General features: G+C 46.1%; 2 protein-coding genes across 2 annotated transcripts in view; one reads left to right on the forward strand and one right to left on the reverse strand.

Moving 5' to 3' along the window:
* The window catches only part of LOC141059328 (gastrula zinc finger protein XlCGF66.1-like), a 389,061-nt gene that overhangs the window by 220,618 nt on the left and 149,156 nt on the right, over nucleotides 1-19,287 (reverse strand). The window lies entirely within an intron of this gene.
* Nucleotides 7,344-19,287, forward strand: part of LOC141059317 (uncharacterized) — a 35,604-nt gene continuing 23,660 nt past the window's right edge. Inside the window, exons 1-2 of the mRNA XM_073555643.1 lie at nucleotides 7,344-8,299; nucleotides 13,251-13,431. Of these exons, the coding sequence (XP_073411744.1) occupies nucleotides 7,500-8,299; nucleotides 13,251-13,431 (981 nt within the window). The 5' untranslated portion in view covers nucleotides 7,344-7,499. The remainder of the gene's footprint in view (nucleotides 8,300-13,250; nucleotides 13,432-19,287) is intronic.

A 19,287-nucleotide genomic window follows, 5' to 3' on the forward strand; every position in this document is an offset into this window, starting at 1 on the left:
GCTCTGCGGGTGGAGGTCGGTGCTGGAGATTCCCCATTACAGAGCGTGGGGGACATTAACCCCTTCAGCACTGAGACTCTTTTGGGGTCTTTGTGGCCACTTTATAAGAATCATTGCGTTTTTGTTCTGTTTCCTCTAATATATACATACGACCCAACTATGGAAGACAGGAAACGGATTGTTCTCATAGTGCAGTCCATCTTTCTTGGCCACACACATTGTAATGCCCCTTATGCAGTATATATGATACCCCCACACAGTGTAATGCCTCCATTATGCCCCTTATGCAGTATATATGATGCCCCCCACACAGTGTAATGCCCCTGTAAAGCAGTGCTCTGCCACCAGAACCAGCTGCCTCAGGCACATTACCATGGCCGGTACCTCAGATTCTTCCCCAGCACCCCGTTTTTTTTGCTTGGTGCCAAATCTGCTCTGTCTTTGGGGGTCCTAACCTTAATAATATCAGGAAACTGCATCATCAAGGTCACCTGATCTGGTGTACCATCTAGACTCTTCCTGAAACTCTTCCCATTCATTCCATAGAGTGTCTAGATGCCTCACAGCCTGGAGGATTCATTCTTCTTATGACACCTTTCAACACCCCTTATGCAGTATATATGTTGTCCCTCACACAGTATAATATTCCCACAGTACCGCCATTCCCATAATTATTATTTTTATATAGCACTAACATATTCCACAGCGCTTTACAGTTTGCACACATTATCATCACTGACCTGGATGGGGCTCACAATCTAAATTCCCTGATGTTCCCTATCAGTATGTCTATGGAACATGGGAGGAAACCCACGTAAACACAGGGAGAACATACAAACTCCTTGTTGTCCTTGGTGGGATTTGAACCCAGGACCCCAGCACTGTAAGGCTGCAGTGCTAACCACTGAGCCACCGTGCTCAGTATAATGTTTCCACAGTACTGCCATCCCACCACACACAGTATAATGTTCCCACAGTACCGCCATCCCACCACATGCAGTATTTTGCTCCCACAATCCTGCCCCCTACATACACAATATGGCACCATACACCTCAACATCTACCTCTGACCACCAAAAGTGAATTAATAAACACTCACTCAGCCTCATTCTTGGTGCAGATACTAATGACCCCAGGATCTATGAGATATTTACCATACGATAGTTGGATAGGCAGAGTGTATCATCCATAACGGTAGCCCACTTGGTAGCTATTATGCCTATGAATTGAGAGGGCTCGTGGGATTTTGTATTGGTCACCCTCTCCTTCCTAGCATCACAATTTCAGGAATATCCACACTCACATGACCATTCAGCCTTCTCTGAGTCTGAGACTCCGTGCACTGCAGGCACCATGACATCACTACATCACCCCTGTAGTATGGAGCCTCAGAGCTCACACTGCACAGACTGGAGCAGCGCAGCTCGGGAACATGGTTGGATTAAGTAGTGTGTGTGATTTTTTTTTTTATTTTTTTTTAAACATCAGGAATTGTGGGGGCAGCATATTAAGAGAAGAGCTGTTTGGGCTCTCATACTGAGTGTATGGCTGGTATGGGCCATTATCCTGAATATGGGGGGCTATAAATGCCTCCATACTGAGTGGGGTCCTTATTATGTGTACCAGGTTGTGGTGGCCATAATACTGTGTGGGGTCTGTGGAGGCCATTATACTGCATGGAAGACCTTATTCTAACTTACAGGAGCACTTAGAACAATTTCCTTGTGTTGTAGCTGTTTTTGTTCTGACCCAAAGTCAGATATGGCGGATCACCAGTGAGGCTGAATTAAGAGATTAGGCCCTCAGATAACGAGTGCTCGGAGAAAAGCATGCACACTGGTTGTGAGTCACTTTTTCTAGTTTATTCACACAAGAAGCAGCATTTTATACCATTTACAGCAATGTAACTCATGTAGCCCTCCGTTACCCAGGTCATGATGACCTTTATTTACCACTAGCTGAAGAGCCCGGTGTTGCCCGGGCATAGTAATGAACTGTGGTTAGTTATAACAAATGATAATGATTGTATTGCACATAAATTGTCTCTATATGTCATCTCCTGTATATAGTATATATCTGTGTCACCTCCTCCTGTATATAGTATATACCTGTGTCATCTCCTCCTGTATATAGTATATACCTGTGTCATCTCCTCCTGTATATAGTATATACCTGTGTATCATCTCCTCCTGTATATAGTATATACCTGTGTCATCTCCTCCTGTATATACCTGTGTCATCTCCTCCTGTATATAGTATATACCTGTGTGTCATCTCCTCCTGTATATAGTATATACCTGTGTGTCATCTCCTCCTGTATATAGTATATACCTGTGTGTCATCTCCTCCTGTATATACCTGTGTGTCATCTCCTCCTGTATATAGTATATACCTGTGTCATCTCCTCCTGTATATAGTATATACCTGTGTCATCTCCTCCTGTATATAGTATATACCTGTGTCATCTCCTCCTGTATATAGTGTATATACCTGTGTCATCTCCTCCTGTATATAGTATATACCTGTGTCATCTCCTCCTGTATATAGTATATACCTGTGTCATCTCCTCCTGTATATAGTATATACCTGTGTATCATCTCCTCCTGTATATAGTATATACCTGTGTCATCTCCTCCTGTATATACCTGTGTCATCTCCTCCTGTATATAGTATATACCTGTGTGTCATCTCCTCCTGTATATAGTATATACCTGTGTGTCATCTCCTCCTGTATATAGTATATACCTGTGTCATCTCCTCCTGTATATAGTATATACCTGTGTGTCATCTCCTCCTGTATATACCTGTGTGTCATCTCCTCCTGTATATAGTATATACCTGTGTCATCTCCTCCTGTATATAGTATATACCTGTGTCATCTCCTCCTGTATATAGTATATACCTGTGTCATCTCCTCCTGTATATAGTGTATATACCTGTGTCATCTCCTCCTGTATATAGTGTATATACCTGTGTCATCTCCTCCTGTATATAGTATATACCTGTGTCATCTCCTCCTGTATATAGTGTATATACCTGTGTCATCTCCTCCTGTATATAGTATATACCTGTGTCATCTCCTCCTGTATATAGTATATACCTGTGTGTCATCTCCTCCTGTGTATAGTATATACCTGTGTGTCATCTCCTCCTGTGTATAGTATATACCTGTGTCATCTCCTCCTGTATATAGTATATACCTGTGTGTCATCTCCTCCTGTATATACCTGTGTCATCTCCTCCTGTATATAGTATATACCTGTGTGTCATCTCCTCCTGTATATAGTATATACCTGTGTCATCTCCTCCTGTATATAGTATATACCTGTGTCATCTCCTCCTATATATAGTATATACCTGTGTGTCATCTCCTCCTGTATATAGTATATACCTGTGTGTCATCTCCTCCTGTATATAGTATATACCTGTGTGTCACCTCCTCCTGTATATAGTATATACCTGTGTGTCATCTCCTCCTGTATATAGTATATACCTGTGTGTCATCTCCTCCTGTATATAGTATATACCTGTGTGTCATCTCCTCCTGTATATAGTATATACCTGTGTGTCATCTCCTCCTGTATATAGTATATACCTGTGTGTCATCTCCTCCTGTATATAGTATATACCTGTGTGTCATCTCCTCCTGTATATAGTATATATTTGTATGTCATCTCCTCCTGCATATAGTATATACCTGTGTGTCATCTCCTCCTGTATATAGTATATACCTGTGTGTCATCTCCTCCTATATATAGTATATATTTGTATGTCATCTCCTCCTGTATATAGTATATACCTGTGTGTCATCTCCTCCTGTATATAGTATATACCTGTGTGTCATCTCCTCCTGTATATAGTATATACCTGTGTGTCATCTCCTCCTGTCTATAGTATATACCTGTGTGTCATCTCCTCCTGTATATAGTATATACCTGTGTGTCATCTCCTCCTGTATATAGTATATACCTGTGTGTCCTCTCCTCCTGTATATCGTATATACCTGTGTGTCACCTCCTCCTGTATATAGTATATACCTGTGTGTCATCTCCTCCTGTATATAGTATATACCTGTGTGTCATCTCCTCCTGTATATAGTATATACCTGTGTGTCATCTCCTCCTGTATATAGTATATACCTGTGTGTCATCTCCTCCTGTATATAGTATATACCTGTGTGTCACCTCCTCCTGTATATAGTATATACCTGTGTGTCATCTCCTCCTGTATATAGTATATACCTGTATGTCATCTCCTCCTGTATATAGTATATACCTGTGTGTCACCTCCTCCTGTATATAGTATATACCTGTGTGTCACCTCCTCCTGTATATAGTATATACCTGTGTGTCATCTCCTCCTGTATATACCTGTGTGTCATCTCCTCCTGTATATAGTATATACCTGTATCATCTCCTCCTGTATATAGTATATTCCTGTGTCATCTCCTCCTGTATATACCTGTGTCATCTCCTCCTGTATATAGTGTATACCTGTGTGTCATCTCCTGTATATAGTATATACCTGTGTCATCTCCTCCTGTATATAGTATATACCTGTGTCATCTCCTCCTGTATATAGTATATACCTGTGTCATCTCCTCCTGTATATAGTATATACCTGTGTCACCTCCTCCTGTATATAGTATATACCTGTTTGTCATCTCCTCCTGTATATAGTATTTACCTGTGTCATCTCCTCTTGTATATAGTACGGTATATACCTGTGTGTCATCTCCTCCTGTATATAGTATATACCTGTGTATCATCTCCTCCTGTATATAGTATATACCTGTGTGCCATCTCCTCCTGTATATAGTATATACCTGTGTATCATCTCCTCCTGTATATAGTATATACCTGTGTGTCATCTCCTCCTGTATATACCTGTGTGTCATCTCCTCCTGTATATAGTATATACCTGTGTGTCATCTCCTCCTGTATATAGTATATACCTGTGTATCATCTCCTCCTGTATATAGTATATACCTGTGTCATCTCCTCCTGTATATAGTATATACCTGTGTGTCATCTCCTCCTGTATATAGTATATACCTGTGTATCATCTCCTCCTGTATATAGTATATACCTGTGTCATCTCCTCCTGTATATAGTATATACCTGTGTCATCTCCTCCTGTATATAGTATATACCTGTGTCATCTCCTCCTGTATATAGTATATACCTGTGTGTCATCTCCTCCTGTATATAGTATATACCTGTGTGTCATCTCCTCCTGAATATAGTATATACCTGTTTCATCTCCTCCTGTATATAGTATATACCTGTGTCATCTCCTCCTGTATATAGTGTATATACCTGTGTCATCTCCTCCTGTATATAGTGTATATACCTGTGTCATCTCCTCCTGTATATAGTGTATATACCTGTGTCATCTCCTCCTGTATATAGTATATACCTGTGTCATCTCCTCCTGTATATAGTATATACCTGTGTGTCATCTCCTCCTGTATATAGTATATACCTGTGTGTCATCTCCTCCTGTGTATAGTATATACCTGTGTGTCATCTCCTCCTGTGTATAGTATATACCTGTGTCATCTCCTCCTGTATATAGTATATACCTGTGTGTCATCTCCTCCTGTATATACCTGTGTCATCTCCTCATGTATATAGTATATACCTGTGTGTCATCTCCTCCTGTATATAGTATATACCTGTGTGTCATCTCCTCCTGTATATAGTATATACCTGTGTGTCATCTCCTCCTGTATATACCTGTGTGTCATCTCCTCCTGTATATAGTGTATGCCTGTGTGTCATCTCCTCCTGTATATAGTATATACCTGTGTCATCTCCTCCTGTATATACCTGTGTGTCATCTCCTCCTGTATATAGTGTATGCCTGTGTGTCATCTCCTCCTGTATATAGTATATACCTGTGTCATCTCCTCCTGTATATACCTGTGTGTCATCTCCTCCTGTATATAGTGTATGCCTGTGTGTCATCTCCTCCTGTATATAGTATATACCTGTGTCATCTCCTCCTGTATATACTATATACTTGTGTATCATCTCCTGTATATAATATATACCTGTGTCATCTCCTCCTGTATATAGTATATACCTGTGTCATCTCCTCCTGTATATAGTATATACCTGTGTGTCATCTCCTCCTGTGTATAATGTATATCTGTATGTCATCTCCTCCTGTATATAGTATATACCTGTGTCATCTCCTCCTGTATATAGTATATAACTGTGTGTCAGCTCCTCCTGTATATAGTATATACCTGTGTGTCACCTCCTCCTGTATATAGTATATAACTGTGTGTCAGCTCCTACTGTATATAGTATATACCTGTGTCATCTCCTCCTGTATATAGTATATACCTGTGTCATCTCCTCCTGTATATAGCATATACCTGTGTGTCATCTCCTCCTGTATATAGTATATACCTGCGTCATCTCCTCTGGTATATAGTATATACTTTATTCTCATTTGCACAAGGAAAGACTAGAAGCAATGGGATGAAACTGAATGGGAGGAGACACAGATTAGATATTAGAAAAAACTTTTTGACAGTTAGAGTGATCAATGAGTGGAGCAAGCTGCCATGAGAAGTGGTGAGTTCTCCTTCAAACAGAGGCTGGACAGACATCTGACTGGGATGATTTAGCGAATCCTGCTTTGAGCAGGGGGTTGGACCAGATGGCCCAGGAGGTCCCTTCCAACTCTACGATTCTATGATTCTATGATTCTACCTGTGTGTCACCTCCTCCTGCATATAGTGTATACCTGTATGTCATCTCCCCCTGAATGTAGGATAGACCTGTATGTCATCTCCAGGTTCCCTCCCATCTGTATAAGGTGGTGGCGCAGTGTCTCTGCAGCACAGAGCATTTTAGTGCGGTGGCGGCGGTGCCTCCTGCGTGTAATACCAATGAGTTAGAAGTTGTAAAGAAGGACTAATTTAGGGTGGCATTAGGTGAAGGTTTATAAGTTTAAAGCCAACCAGGCATTGTTAGGTTGGCGCTGTTACACTGATTAAAATGGTTCCTGGGTTTGAGAAATCCATCTTGAGTTTCTTTTTTAATCTGTGTTTAAATTTTTAAGTTAATGAGGATGCTTCGTGCCAGACAAAGTGAAGTTCCTGATTCTGGGCTCCCCCTGCAGTCTGTGTCAGAGGGTGGTCTGTGTCGGCACGGTAATAAATTGTAACGTAGTAACATACAGTTAGGTCCATATATATTTGGGCAGAGACATTTTTCTAATTTTGGTTCTAGACATTACCACAATGAATTTTAAACAAAACAAATCAGATGCAGTTGAAGTTCAGATTTTCAGCTTTCATTTGAGGGTATCCACATTAAAACTGGATGAAGGGTTTAGGAGTTTCAGCTCCTTGACATGTGCCACCCTGTTTTTAAAGGGACCAAAAGTAATTGGACAGATTAAATAATTGTAAATAAAATGTTCATTTCTAGTACTTGGTTGAAAACCCTTTGTTGGCAATGACTGCCTGAAGTCTTGAACTCATGGACATCACCAGACGCTGTGTTTCCTCCTTTTTGATGCTCTGCCAGGCCTTCACTGTGGTGGTGTCACGCTCACCTCCCCGGCTCCCGCTGTCGCGCTCACTCCTCCTGCTCCTGCTCTTCCTGCAGCGTCGGTGGCCCCCGCTCTGGCTGCCGCAGCTCTCCCTGGCCATGCCCCTGCCACCGCCGACCTGTCTGCCTCTGCTGCGGCTCCTGTCGTCATGGCGCCGGCGGTCCCCGCTTCCTCCCATGCCTCCACGTCTCTCAGGCACTTCTGGTCCTCTCGGCCCGCCCCCTCTGCTGATGCCTGTCCATCAAGTGCCTCCTCTCCTGTCCTGCGGCCGGCCTCGGCTCCTCCTCAGGTACGCAGGCGCACACCGCCCTAGACTAAGCGCCCTATCCCTTGGTCCCATAACTCTGCCGCACCCTGACCCGGAAGTTCTCCAGCCTGCCCTATATCAGGCAGTCTCTCCCTATCCTCCCTGCCTGATTATCAATTGTGTTTCACATTCTGATATTGGGTCCACGCTCCCTAGCGTACCTTCTGTCTTTGCGCTTCGTACCTTTCCTGGTTTTCCACTAGTTTCCCTATTTGTTACTCTCCTGTGTTCCCTTCCAGGTCCAGTCTGTTCCTGCCTTCGTCTGCCTGTTCCAGCGTCTCACCCGCTACCCGTTACTGCCTCCTCCCTGGTTCTCCACCACCATCTCCGCGGCTACAGCTGTCTCCCCTGTGGTCGTCACCATCTCCCGTCTGGTCACCTGCACGTCCCCTGCCTGCATCTTCCTCCGGTTGTCCCCAGGTATCAGCTTCCGCGGCGATGGTCTGCCCCTAACGCTCCCTGTATAGGGGGTGGTACACCTGGCTAGCTCGCCCTAGGGAGGTTCGTCGTTGCAGTCCTGAGGGTTCAACTCCCGGAGCTCTATAGTCTCTAGGTGTCATAGTATAATCAAGCCATGGACCCCGCTGGTACCTCGACCCCGACTCAAAAGGAACTCCTGTTCCTACGAGAAAACCAGATGAGGATAATGTTCTTCCTCAAATCTATGGAATCCCGTCTGTCATCCTTACAGGCCTCTGACCCCACTAGCTCACCCCAGATGGCTGGTCTTCAGCAGGAGTTCGCACAGCAGCGCGACACTCAGGCCCATATTTTAAACTACATGGCCTCAGTGGATCCTTGCCCTCCAGTCCGTGGCCTCTGCTCCAGCCCCATTGGCTACCCACCACCCCGTTTGGCGAAACCCCCACAGTATAACGGTGATCCCAAATTGTGCAGAGGGTTCCTAAATTAATGTCAGCTACACTTCGAGCTGTCTCCTCTGCAGTACTCTACTGATCGGGCCAAGGTAGCTTTTGTTGTGTCCCACTTGGAGGGTGAGGCTCTGGCTTCGGTAAACCCTCTCTGGGAGCAAGACGACCCCATTGTCTCCCAGCTCTCCATTTTTCTGGACACCTTTCGAAAGGTGTTCGATGAACCAGGTCGCTTGGTCTCCACTACCGAGGCGCTGTTTAATCTCCACCAGGGCACGCTCTCTGTAGGTCAGTACGCCATTTGGTTTCGTACCCTGTCCTCAGAGTTGGGGTGGAACAATGAGGCCTTGGTAGGAGCCTTTTGGCGGGGACTCTCTGGTCGAGTCAAGAACGAGTTAGCGGGACGTGATACTCCAGCCTCCCTGGAGGACTTGATCTCCCTGGCCACTCGCATCGACCTACGATTTCAGGAGCGATCCCGTTAGGCTGCTAGGGAAAGAAGACCTCGCGTTCTTTCAGCCACTCGTAGTCTGCCCCGCTCCCGTCCAGTGTCGTCTTCTGCGGCTCCTGCACCAGAACCCATGCAAGTGGATCTTCTCAAACTGGTGGAGGAGCGTCGGAGAGAGAGGGTCGAACAGAGGCTCTGCTTCTAATGTCGGAGTGCATCCCACTTCCTCCGCTCCTTTCCTATACACCCGGGAAACGCCTCCGCCTAGGACAGGTAAGAGAGGCCTCCCTAGGTAATTGTGATTCCTCTCTACCCTTGATTCTCTCCGTTCTGTTGCATATAGGCGCCAAACGCTCCTCTGAGTGGGCTTACATTGATTCAGGCGCAACTTTCAACTTTATTCAGTTCGAGGCAGTTAAGAGACTTCGGATTCCAGTCTGATCCCTGGAGACTCCTCGGCAGATTGCTACGGTCGACCCTTGCAGATGTCCGTTACTCAGGTCACCGAAGAAGTGGAACTTCAGATTGGAGCCTTACACCAGGACAAGATAGTCTTTTATGTGCTGCCTGCGCTATCCCATACCATCCTCTTGGGCCTACCCTGGTTGAGAACTTATGAGCCTGTCTTGGACTGGCGATCCGGGGATATCCTGCGTTAGGGACAGTCGTGTCAAGACAGATGTCTGTCTCCCGTTCAGCCGAAGAACTTCACGCCTCCCACTTCGGTCTCTACAGACTTACCATCGGCCTATTGGGCTTTTTCGGACGTCTTTAACAAGAAGGAGGCGGAGGTCCTGCCCCCGCATTTGCCCTATGATTGCCCAATCGATCTTGTCCCAGGGTCTACTCCACCTCGTGGTCGGATCTATCCTCTATCTCCCTCCGAGACTCTGGCCATGACCGAATATATCCAAGAAAACTTGGCCAGAGGCTTTATCCGCAAGTTGTCTTCGCCTGCAGGAGCAGGATTCTTTTTCATCAAGAAGAAGGATGGATCTCTTCGTCCCTGCATTGATTACCGGGGCCTCAATGATATCACCGTCAAAAACAAATATCCACTGCCTCTCATTCCGGAGCTATTCGACCGTCTACGGGGAGCACGGATCTTCACGAAATTGGATCTCCGAGGGGCTTATAATCTGATCCGCATTCGTTCCGGAGACGAGTGGAAGACCGCTTTCAATACCCGAGATGGCCACTATGAATATTTGGTCATGCCCTTTGGCCTGTGCAGTGCTCCCGCAGTGTTCCAGGAGTTCGTCAACGATGTGTTTCGAGACCTTCTCTACTCCTGTGTGGTGGTGTACTTGGACGATATCCTTGTATTTTTCTCGGATCTGGCTACCCACAGAAAAGACGTCCGCCAAGTCTTGCTACGACTAAGAGAGCATCGGCTCTACACCAAACTCGAGGAGTGCGCCTTCGAGCAGTCCTCCCTACCATTCTTGGTCTATATCATTTCTGACTCTGGCCTACGTATGGACCCGGGAAAAGTGTCCGCCGTGCTCAAGTGGCCGCGTTCCCAGGGAATCAAGGCAATCCAACGATTCCTTGGTTTTGCCAATTATTACCGGCAATTTATTCCACACTTTTCTACCTTGACCGCTCCTATCTCCGCCTTAACCCGAAAGGGAGCCAACCCTCACCTCTGGTCCCCGGAAGCTGAAGATGCCTTTCAAACCTTGAGACAAGCCTTCGCTACAGCGCCTGTACTCCATCGTCCTGAAGGTAACAAGCCTTTTATCCTCGCGGTAGACGCATCGGCCATCGGAGCCGGGGTGGTTCTTTCCCAGAGATCTTCCTCCGGTCGACTGCTCACCTGCAGTTTCTTCTCCAAGATGTTCTCCACCGCAGAGAGAAACTACGCCATTGTTGACAGAGAGCTACTTGCCATCAAATTGGCCCTGGAGGAGTGGCGGTATCTTCTGGAAGGAGCTGTACATCCGTTTAAAATCTACACCAACCACAAGAACCTGGCATACATCCAGTCAGCGCAAAGACTTAATCCCAGGCAAGCCAGGTGGTCGCTATTCTTTGCCCGGTTCGATTTTGAGCTGCATTTCCGTCCCGGTGACAAGAATCTCAAAGCAGATGCTTTATCCAGGTCCTTTGTGGTCTCCGATAATGAAGAGGAGCCATCACACATTATGGACCCCAGTAAAGTCATCATGGTCGCACCCATTAGCTTGATGCCGGGTAAGACCTTCATGCAAGAAAGCGAGAGGAAGCGAGTGTTACACTGGGGTCATGCCTCCAAGTTAGCCGGCCATGTGGGTCTCAAGAAAACACTTCTTCTCATCTCTCGTTTTTACTGGTGGCCATCTCTTCTTCAAGATGTCTGAAGTTTCATCGCCTCGTGCCCATCGTGTGCCAGAAACAAAGTTCCTCGGCACATACCCTCTGGACTCTTACACCCGCTTCCGGTTCCTTCGGCTCCCCGGCAGCACGTTGCAATGGACTTTATTACTGATCTGCCTCGGTCTGCGGGCCACACCGTCATCTTGGTCGTGGTGGATCGATTTTCCAAGATGGCCCATTTTATTGCTCTGCCAGGCTTACCCTCCGCGCCTGAATTGGCGAAGATCTTCGTCATGTTTTCCGGATTCACGGCTTCCCCAAGCATATCGTTTCTGACAGAGGGGTTCAATTCACCTCGCGGTTTTGGAGGGCCCTGTGCCGTATGATGGAAGTAACGTTGGACTTCTCCTCTTCCTACCATCCCCAGACCAACGGCCAGGCATAACGTACAAACCAAGTCCTTGTGACTTATCTCCGACATTTTTCCAACGCCCACCAGAACGACTGGTCCAGCCTACTCCTGTGGGCCGAATTCACCTACAACAACCATACCAGTGAGTCCTCCTCCAAATCACCCTTCTTTATTGTCTACGGCCAACATCCAGGTGTTCCTCTGCCGATACCTCCTGCCTCGGGTGTGCCGGCGGCCGATCTTATGACCGAGGAGTTCTCCAAGGTCTGGCAGGAGACCAAAACCGCGCTTGATCGTGCTCAAGGCAGGATCAAGAGACATGCCGATAAAAGACACCTGGATTCTCCACTGTACCAACCCGGAGATAAAGTATGGCTGTCTTCAAAATTTCTCCGCCTGAAGCAACCCTCGTGTAAACTGCGTCCTTGGTATATTGGTCCGTTTGAGGTTTTGGCTCGTATCAATGATGTGGCCTACAAGTTAAAACTTCCCGCCTCGCTAAGGATTCCTAATTCCTTCCATGCCTCTCTCTTAAAGCCTGTTATCCTTAACTGCTTTCATCCTTCCACTGGCCGCTCGCCCCCGCCTGGGTCCGCACAGGATGTCTTTGAAGTCAAAGACATTCTTGCAATGAAAAGATACAGAGGTAAGACCCTCTTCTTAATTGACTGGAAGGGTTTCGGTCCCGAGGAGAAATATTGGGAGCCTCGGGAGAACATTCAGGCTCCTTGCATCCTAGCCAGATTCCTTTCCGGCCTTAAGAAGAGGGGGCGTAAGGGGGGGTACTGTCACGCTCACCTTCCTGGCTCCCGCTGTCGCGCTCACTCCTCCTGCTCTTCCTGCAGCGTCGGCGGCCCCCGCTCTGATCGCCGCTGCCGCAGCTCTCCCTGGCCATGCCCCTGCCACCGCCAGCCTGTCTGCCTCTGCTGCGGCTCCTGTCGTCATGGCGCCAGCGGTCCCCGCTTCCACCGATGCCTCCACGTCGCTCAGGCACTTCCGGTCCTCTCAGCCCGCCCCCTCTGCTGATGCCTGTCCATCAAGTGCCTCCTCTCCTGTCCTGCAGCTGGCCTTGGCTCCTCCTCAGGTACGCAGGCGCACGCCCCCCTAGACTAAGCGCCCTATAACCCAGTCCCATAACACTGCCGCACCCTGACCCGGAAGTTCTCCAGCGTGCCCTATATCAGGCGGTCTCTCCCTATCCTCCCTGCCTGATTATCAATTGTGTTTCACGTTCTGATATCGGGTCCACGCTCCCTAGTGTACCTTCTGTCTTTGCGCTTCGTACCTTTCCTGGTTTTCCGCTAGTTTCCCTATTTGTTACTCTCCTGTGTTCCCTTCCAGGTCCAGTCTGTTCCTGCCTTCGTCTGCCTGTTCCAGCGTCTCACCTGCTACCCGTTACTGCCTCCTCCCTGGTTCTCCACGACCATCTCCGCGGCTACAGCTGTCTCCCCTGTGGTCGTCAACATCTCCCGTCTGGTCACCTGCACGTCCCCTGCCTGCATCTTCCTCCGGTTGTTCCCAGGTATCAGCTTCCATGGCGATAGTCTCCCCTGGGTCTGCCCCTAACGCTCCCTGTATAGGGGGTGGTACACCTGGCCAGCTCGCCCTAGGGAGGTTCGTCGTCGCGGTCCTGAGAGTTCTCTAGGTGTCACAGGTGCTTTTCAGTTGCTGTTTGTTTGTGGGCCTTTCTGTCTAAAGTTTAGTCTTTAACAAGTGAAATGCATGCTCAATTGGGTTGAGATCAGGTGACTGACTTGGCCATTCAAGAATATTCCACTTCTTTGCTTTGAAGGGAATCGGTCACCCATATTTAGTGATATCATGTAAAGATATCACTAAATTGTGCATCCCATAAGGATTCTATTCTGGCTTTTGACTCGCCCTGACCCCGCACCTTTGAGGCATAAATACCTTTTTTAGCTTGTTGGTGATGCATGCAAATCGCCGCGGTCTGGTCCAATGGGCATGGCTTAGTGGTCTTCTCCCCCCCACCTCCTCGGCTTGTTCACGTAATCTTCATCTGTGAATACCACAGACGCGTTGGTTTCCGGGCTTGCGCAATGTAAAGGCCCCCGGCACCTGCGCAGTATGCTTTGCCCATATCTTTACATGTTATCACTAAATATGGGTGACAAAGTCCCTTTAATAAACTCCTGGGTTGCTTTGGCTTTATGTTTTGGGTCATTGTCCATCTGTAGTATGAAACGACGACCAATCAGTTTGGCTGCATTTGGCTGGATTTGAGCACACAGTATGGCTCTGAATACCTCAGAATTCATTCAGCTGCTTCTGTCCTGTGTCACATCATCAATAAACACTAGTGACCCAGTGCCACTGGCAGCCATGCATGCTCAAGCCATCACACTGCCTCCGCCGTGTTTTACAGATGATGTGGTATGCTTTGGATCATGAGCTGTACCACGCCATCGTCATACTTTTCTCTTTCCATCATTCTGGTAGAGGTTGATCTTGGTTTCATCTGTCCAAAGAATGTTCTTCCAGAACTGTGCTGGCTTTTTTAGATGTTTTTAGCAAAGTCCAGTCTAGCCTTTTTATTCTTGATGCTTATGAGTGGCTTACACCGTGCGGTGAACCCTCTGTATTTACTTTCATGCAGTCTTCTCTTTATGGTAGATTTGGATATTGATACGCCTACCTCCTGGAGAGTGTTGTTCACTTGGTTGGCTGTTGTGAAGGGGTTTCTCTTCACCATGGAGATTATTCTGCGATCATCCACCACTGTTGTCTTCCGTGGGCGCCCAGGTCTTTTTTCATTGATGAGTTCACCAGTGCTTTCTTTCTCAGGATGTACCAAGCTGTAGATTTTGTCCCCCCCGAGGAAGCCAACGCGAAACGCGTGTTGGGGCTACGTGTCCTGGGATTCTGAATAGAGGCACTATGGGTAAGAGTGGCACTACTTATATTCTAAGATTTATGGGGAGATTACTTGTTCCTATCTGGCTGTTTTAGCCATAAGGTTTTCTATACTAAGCCTTGGGCACTTGTCTTTTGTGACTTTACTCCTCATTTGTTTTCTTAATACAAACTCTGGTCTCATTCTATATGTGACTTTTTTGTAATCTATGTGTAGGAGTTGCCGCTCCCCCACCTCTTTAAATATCCATTCAGACCTGGTGTGACATATACTTTTTGCTTACCCATCCCTTGCATTATGTAACTAGTCATTTTTGTGATATTGTATTATCTTTTCTAATAATGTATTGTAATTTTACATATATGGGATCTACACCTTGTTCTTCTTTGTCTCCCACTCCTAATGTTGTAGCAATTTCTCGGATGGGTTTTTTCTGTTTTTTCAGCTTAAAGATGACTTGTTTCACCTGCTTGGAGAGCTCCTTTGACCGAATGTTTCCTTCACAGCAAAACCTTCCAAATGCAAGCACCACACCTCAAATCAGCTCCAGGCCTTTTATCTGCTTAATTGAGAATGACATAACGAAGGGATTGCCCACACCTGTCCATGAAATAGCCTTGGAGTCAATTGTCCAATTACTTTTGGTCCCTTTAAAAACAGGGTGGCACATGTTAAGGAGCTGAAACTCCTAAACCCTTCATCCAATTTTAATGTGGATACCCTCAAATGAAAGCTGAAAGTCTGAACTTCATCTGCATCTGAATTGTTTTGTTTCAAATTCATTGTGGTTATGTCTAGAACCAAAATTAGAAAAATGTTGTCTCTGTCCAAATATATATGGACCTAACTGTAGTTAGCAAGGCCGAAAAAAGACATTTGTCCATCCAGTTCAGCCTATATTCAGAATAAATCCCCACATCTACGTCCTCCTAAAGAACCTATTACAGTAACTAAGATAAATATTGTTACGCTTTAGGTAGACATCCAGGCATCTCTTGAACCCCTTGACTGAGTTCGCCATCTCCACCTCCTCAGGCAAGGAATTCCAGATTATCACTGCCGTAACAGTAAATTATCCGCTTCTGTTGTGAGTTCATTTTCCCCTTCACCATTGAGGTCTGATGAACTCCCTCTTCTGGTGAAGGAAGGTAGTGAGGCTGATTACAAAGCACCTGAGCAGAATGATGATGACTGGGATTGCTAACTGGATATAAGGCAGCCGACGCCCTTCTGCCTTGCGGGTGATTACGCTGAGGGATTCTTGGAGACCAGTCTGATTCCTGCTCCTCAAAAGCTAAGTTTTCTGCTCTACTTTTTGCATTTGTGTTTTGGTTTTGTTTTGCCTTGTTTTTCTGGATTTCTGCCTTTCCCTGCTGGGTGAGCTGAATTCCTTTTTTGCTCTGTCTTCAGATAATACCTGAGTACTGATATAGTCTTTTTGAAGCCTAGCGTCTTCAGGGCTTTTTTTCAATATCAGTCTGTTGGCTCTTGTTTTTGAGAGGGTTTTGGCGGATTGCAGACAGCAGCTTTTCTATTCTGTCCTATTTAGTTAGCTTGGGCCCCATCATTTGCTCAGTCTATCTTTCTATCTGTGTGAGTGTTTTTTCATCTTGCTTCACCGTCATATGTTGGGGGCTGCCTGTTGCTTTGGGGTCTGCTCTGGGGCAGTTTAGATTTCCCTTTCTGTCTTTAGGCTATGTAGTTCTCCGGCTGTGATCGAGGGGTCTAGGGCACCGTAGGAACCCCCCCACGGCTACTGCTAGTTGTTGTTGTTAGGTTCAGGGGTCTGCAATCCGATAGCTGCCAACTTCTCTGGTTTTCTGGACTTAGCTAGTATTTCTGTTTTTGCCTCCTACGGTGACTCATTCATAACAGAATCACCCGCCATACCGCAGACCCTAGGGTACTCAATAGCAGGAAAGAATTGTAAAAAAAAAAAAAAAAAAAGTGTGTATATTTTTTCCTCTATATCTCTGAGGCCATAGGGGGAATTTTTTTTTCTCTCAATGGAGATAAAGCAATTGTCTGATCGTGTGGAGCAGCTCGCTGTGGAAGTGCGGGGAATTTCCGCCTACCTTGCTCATTCACATGCTGCTGAACCAAAGATCCCTACTCCTGATGTGTTTTTTGGGGATCGGTCTAAATTTTTGAATTTCAAAAATAATTGTAAATTATTTTTTGCCTTGAAGCCTAACTCGTCAGGGAGCTCCGCACAGCAAGTTAAAATTGTAATTTCTTTGCTGCATGACGATCCCCAGGATTGGGCATTTTCTTTGAAACCAGATGATCCTATTCTGACTAATGTGAATGCATTTTTTCAAGCCTTGGGGTTGTTGTATGACGAACCTAATGCTATTGATCAGGCTGAAAAGACCTTGTTGGCATTGAGCCAGGGTCGAGATTCTGCAGAATTGTACTGTCAAAAATTCCAAAAGTGGGCGGTCCTTACTACCTGGAATGATAATGCCTTGGCAGCTCTCTTTCGGAAGGGTTTGTCAGAAGCCGTAAAAGATACTATGGTGGGATTTCCTGTTCCCTCTGGTCTTGACGATTCTATGTCATTAGCCTTTCAGGTTGATCGGCGTTTACGTGAACGCAGGACTGCACGAGAGGTGTTGCCACCTGTTGAACAAGTGTCTGAACCTATGCAATGAGATAGAGTTTTGTCCAGGGAGCAACGTCAGGAGTTCAGAAGGCGTAATAAGCTGTGTTTTTTTTTGTGGAGATGCCTCACATATTATCTCACATATTATTTCTGTCTGTCCTAAACGAGAGAAACGTTTTGCACACACATTTTCTGTGGGTGGTGTTCAACCTAAGTTTCTTCTGGCAATTACTCTGATCTGCTCCCTGTCCACATTTTCCGCCAAGGCTTTTGTGGATTCGGGAGCAGCCCTGAATCTAATGGACTTGGATTTTGCTAAACGTTGTGGATTTCCGATGACACCTCTGCGGACGCCTATCCCTTTGAGGGGGATTGATGCTACTCCTTTGGCGAAAAATAAACCTCAGTTTTGGACCCAGGTGGTAATGCGGGTCGCCCCAGACCATCAAGAAAATTGCAGATTTTTGGTGTTGCATAATTTGCATGATACCATTGTTCTGGGGTTTCCCTGGTTGCAAATTCATAATCCAGTTTTGGATTGGAAATCTGTGTCTGTGGTGAGTTGGAGTTGTCGGTGTGCCCTTAGTGAGGCTCCGGTTTTTTCCACCTCTCCTCAGTCGCATGATGTTCCTGACTATTTGGCGGACTTTTATGATGTATTTAGTGAGAATGAGTCTGCGTCTTTTCCTCCTCATAGGAGTTATGGCTGTGCAATTGAACTGAGCCCGGGGTGTAAATTTCCTAAGGGTCGGCTCTTCAATTTATCTGTACCCGAGCACAAGGCTATGCGATCCTATATTAAGGAGGCGTTGGAGAAGGGTCATATTAGACCATCCTCTTCACCCTTAGGTGCCGTTTTTTTTTTCGTGGCCAAAAAGGATGGTTCATTAAGGCCTTGTATTGATTATCGTGCCCTCAACAAAATTACTATTAAATATCAGTATCCGTTACCCCTGATTTCGGATCTATTCTCCAGAGTTAAAGGTGCTTGCTGGTTTACCAAGCTTGACCTCAGGGGGGCGTATAATCTTATCCGCATTAAGCATGGGGATGAATGGAAGACGGCGTTTAATACTCCGGAGGGACATTTTGAGTACCTGGTAATGCCCCTTCTGTCTTCCAGTGCTTCATGAACGACATTTTCCGAGACTTTGTGGATAAATTTGTGATTATCTATCTGGATGATATTTTGATCTTCTCCAAGGATTGGGATTCTCATGTGGAACATGTTCGGACTGTGTTCCGGATCTTGAGGGAGAATTCCCTGTATGTCAAAGGATCGAAATGCCTTTTTGGGGTACAGAGGATTTCATTTTTGTGATTTATTTTGTCTCCGTCAACTATTGAAATGGACCCGGCCAAGGTACAGGCCATTTATGATTGGGTTCAGCCCACTTCTTTGAAGGCCCTCCAGAAGTTTTTGGGTTTTGCTAATTTTTATCGGAAATTTATAGCAAAATTTTCTAGTATTGCCAAGCCATTGACTGATCTGACTAAAAAGGGTGCTGATGTGTTGAATTGGACTCCGGAGGCTGTTTCTTCCTTTCAGGAGCTGAAGCAAAGATTCACTTCTGCCCCGGTTTTGCGGCAACCTGATGTCTCACTCCCGTGCCAGGTAGAGGTGGACGCTTCTGAGATTGGTGCAGGAGCTGTTTTGTCCCAAACGGATCCTGTAACATCTAAAATGAATCCCTGTGCTTTCTTTTCCCGAAAGTTCTCTCCATCTGAACGTAACTATGATGTGGGGAATCGGGAACTGTTAGCCATGAAATGGGCATTTGAGGAGTGGAGACATTGGTTGGAGGGAGCTAAACACCAAGTCGTGGTCCTCACTGACCACAAGAATTTGATTTACCTAGAGTCGGCCAAACGCTTGAACCCTAGACAGGCTAGGTGGG

This window comes from Dendrobates tinctorius, unplaced genomic scaffold, assembly GCF_039654945.1.
Source record: "Dendrobates tinctorius isolate UK_male_01 unplaced genomic scaffold, ASM3965494v1 ptg000226l, whole genome shotgun sequence".
In the NCBI taxonomy this organism is placed as follows: domain Eukaryota; kingdom Metazoa; phylum Chordata; class Amphibia; order Anura; family Dendrobatidae; genus Dendrobates; species Dendrobates tinctorius.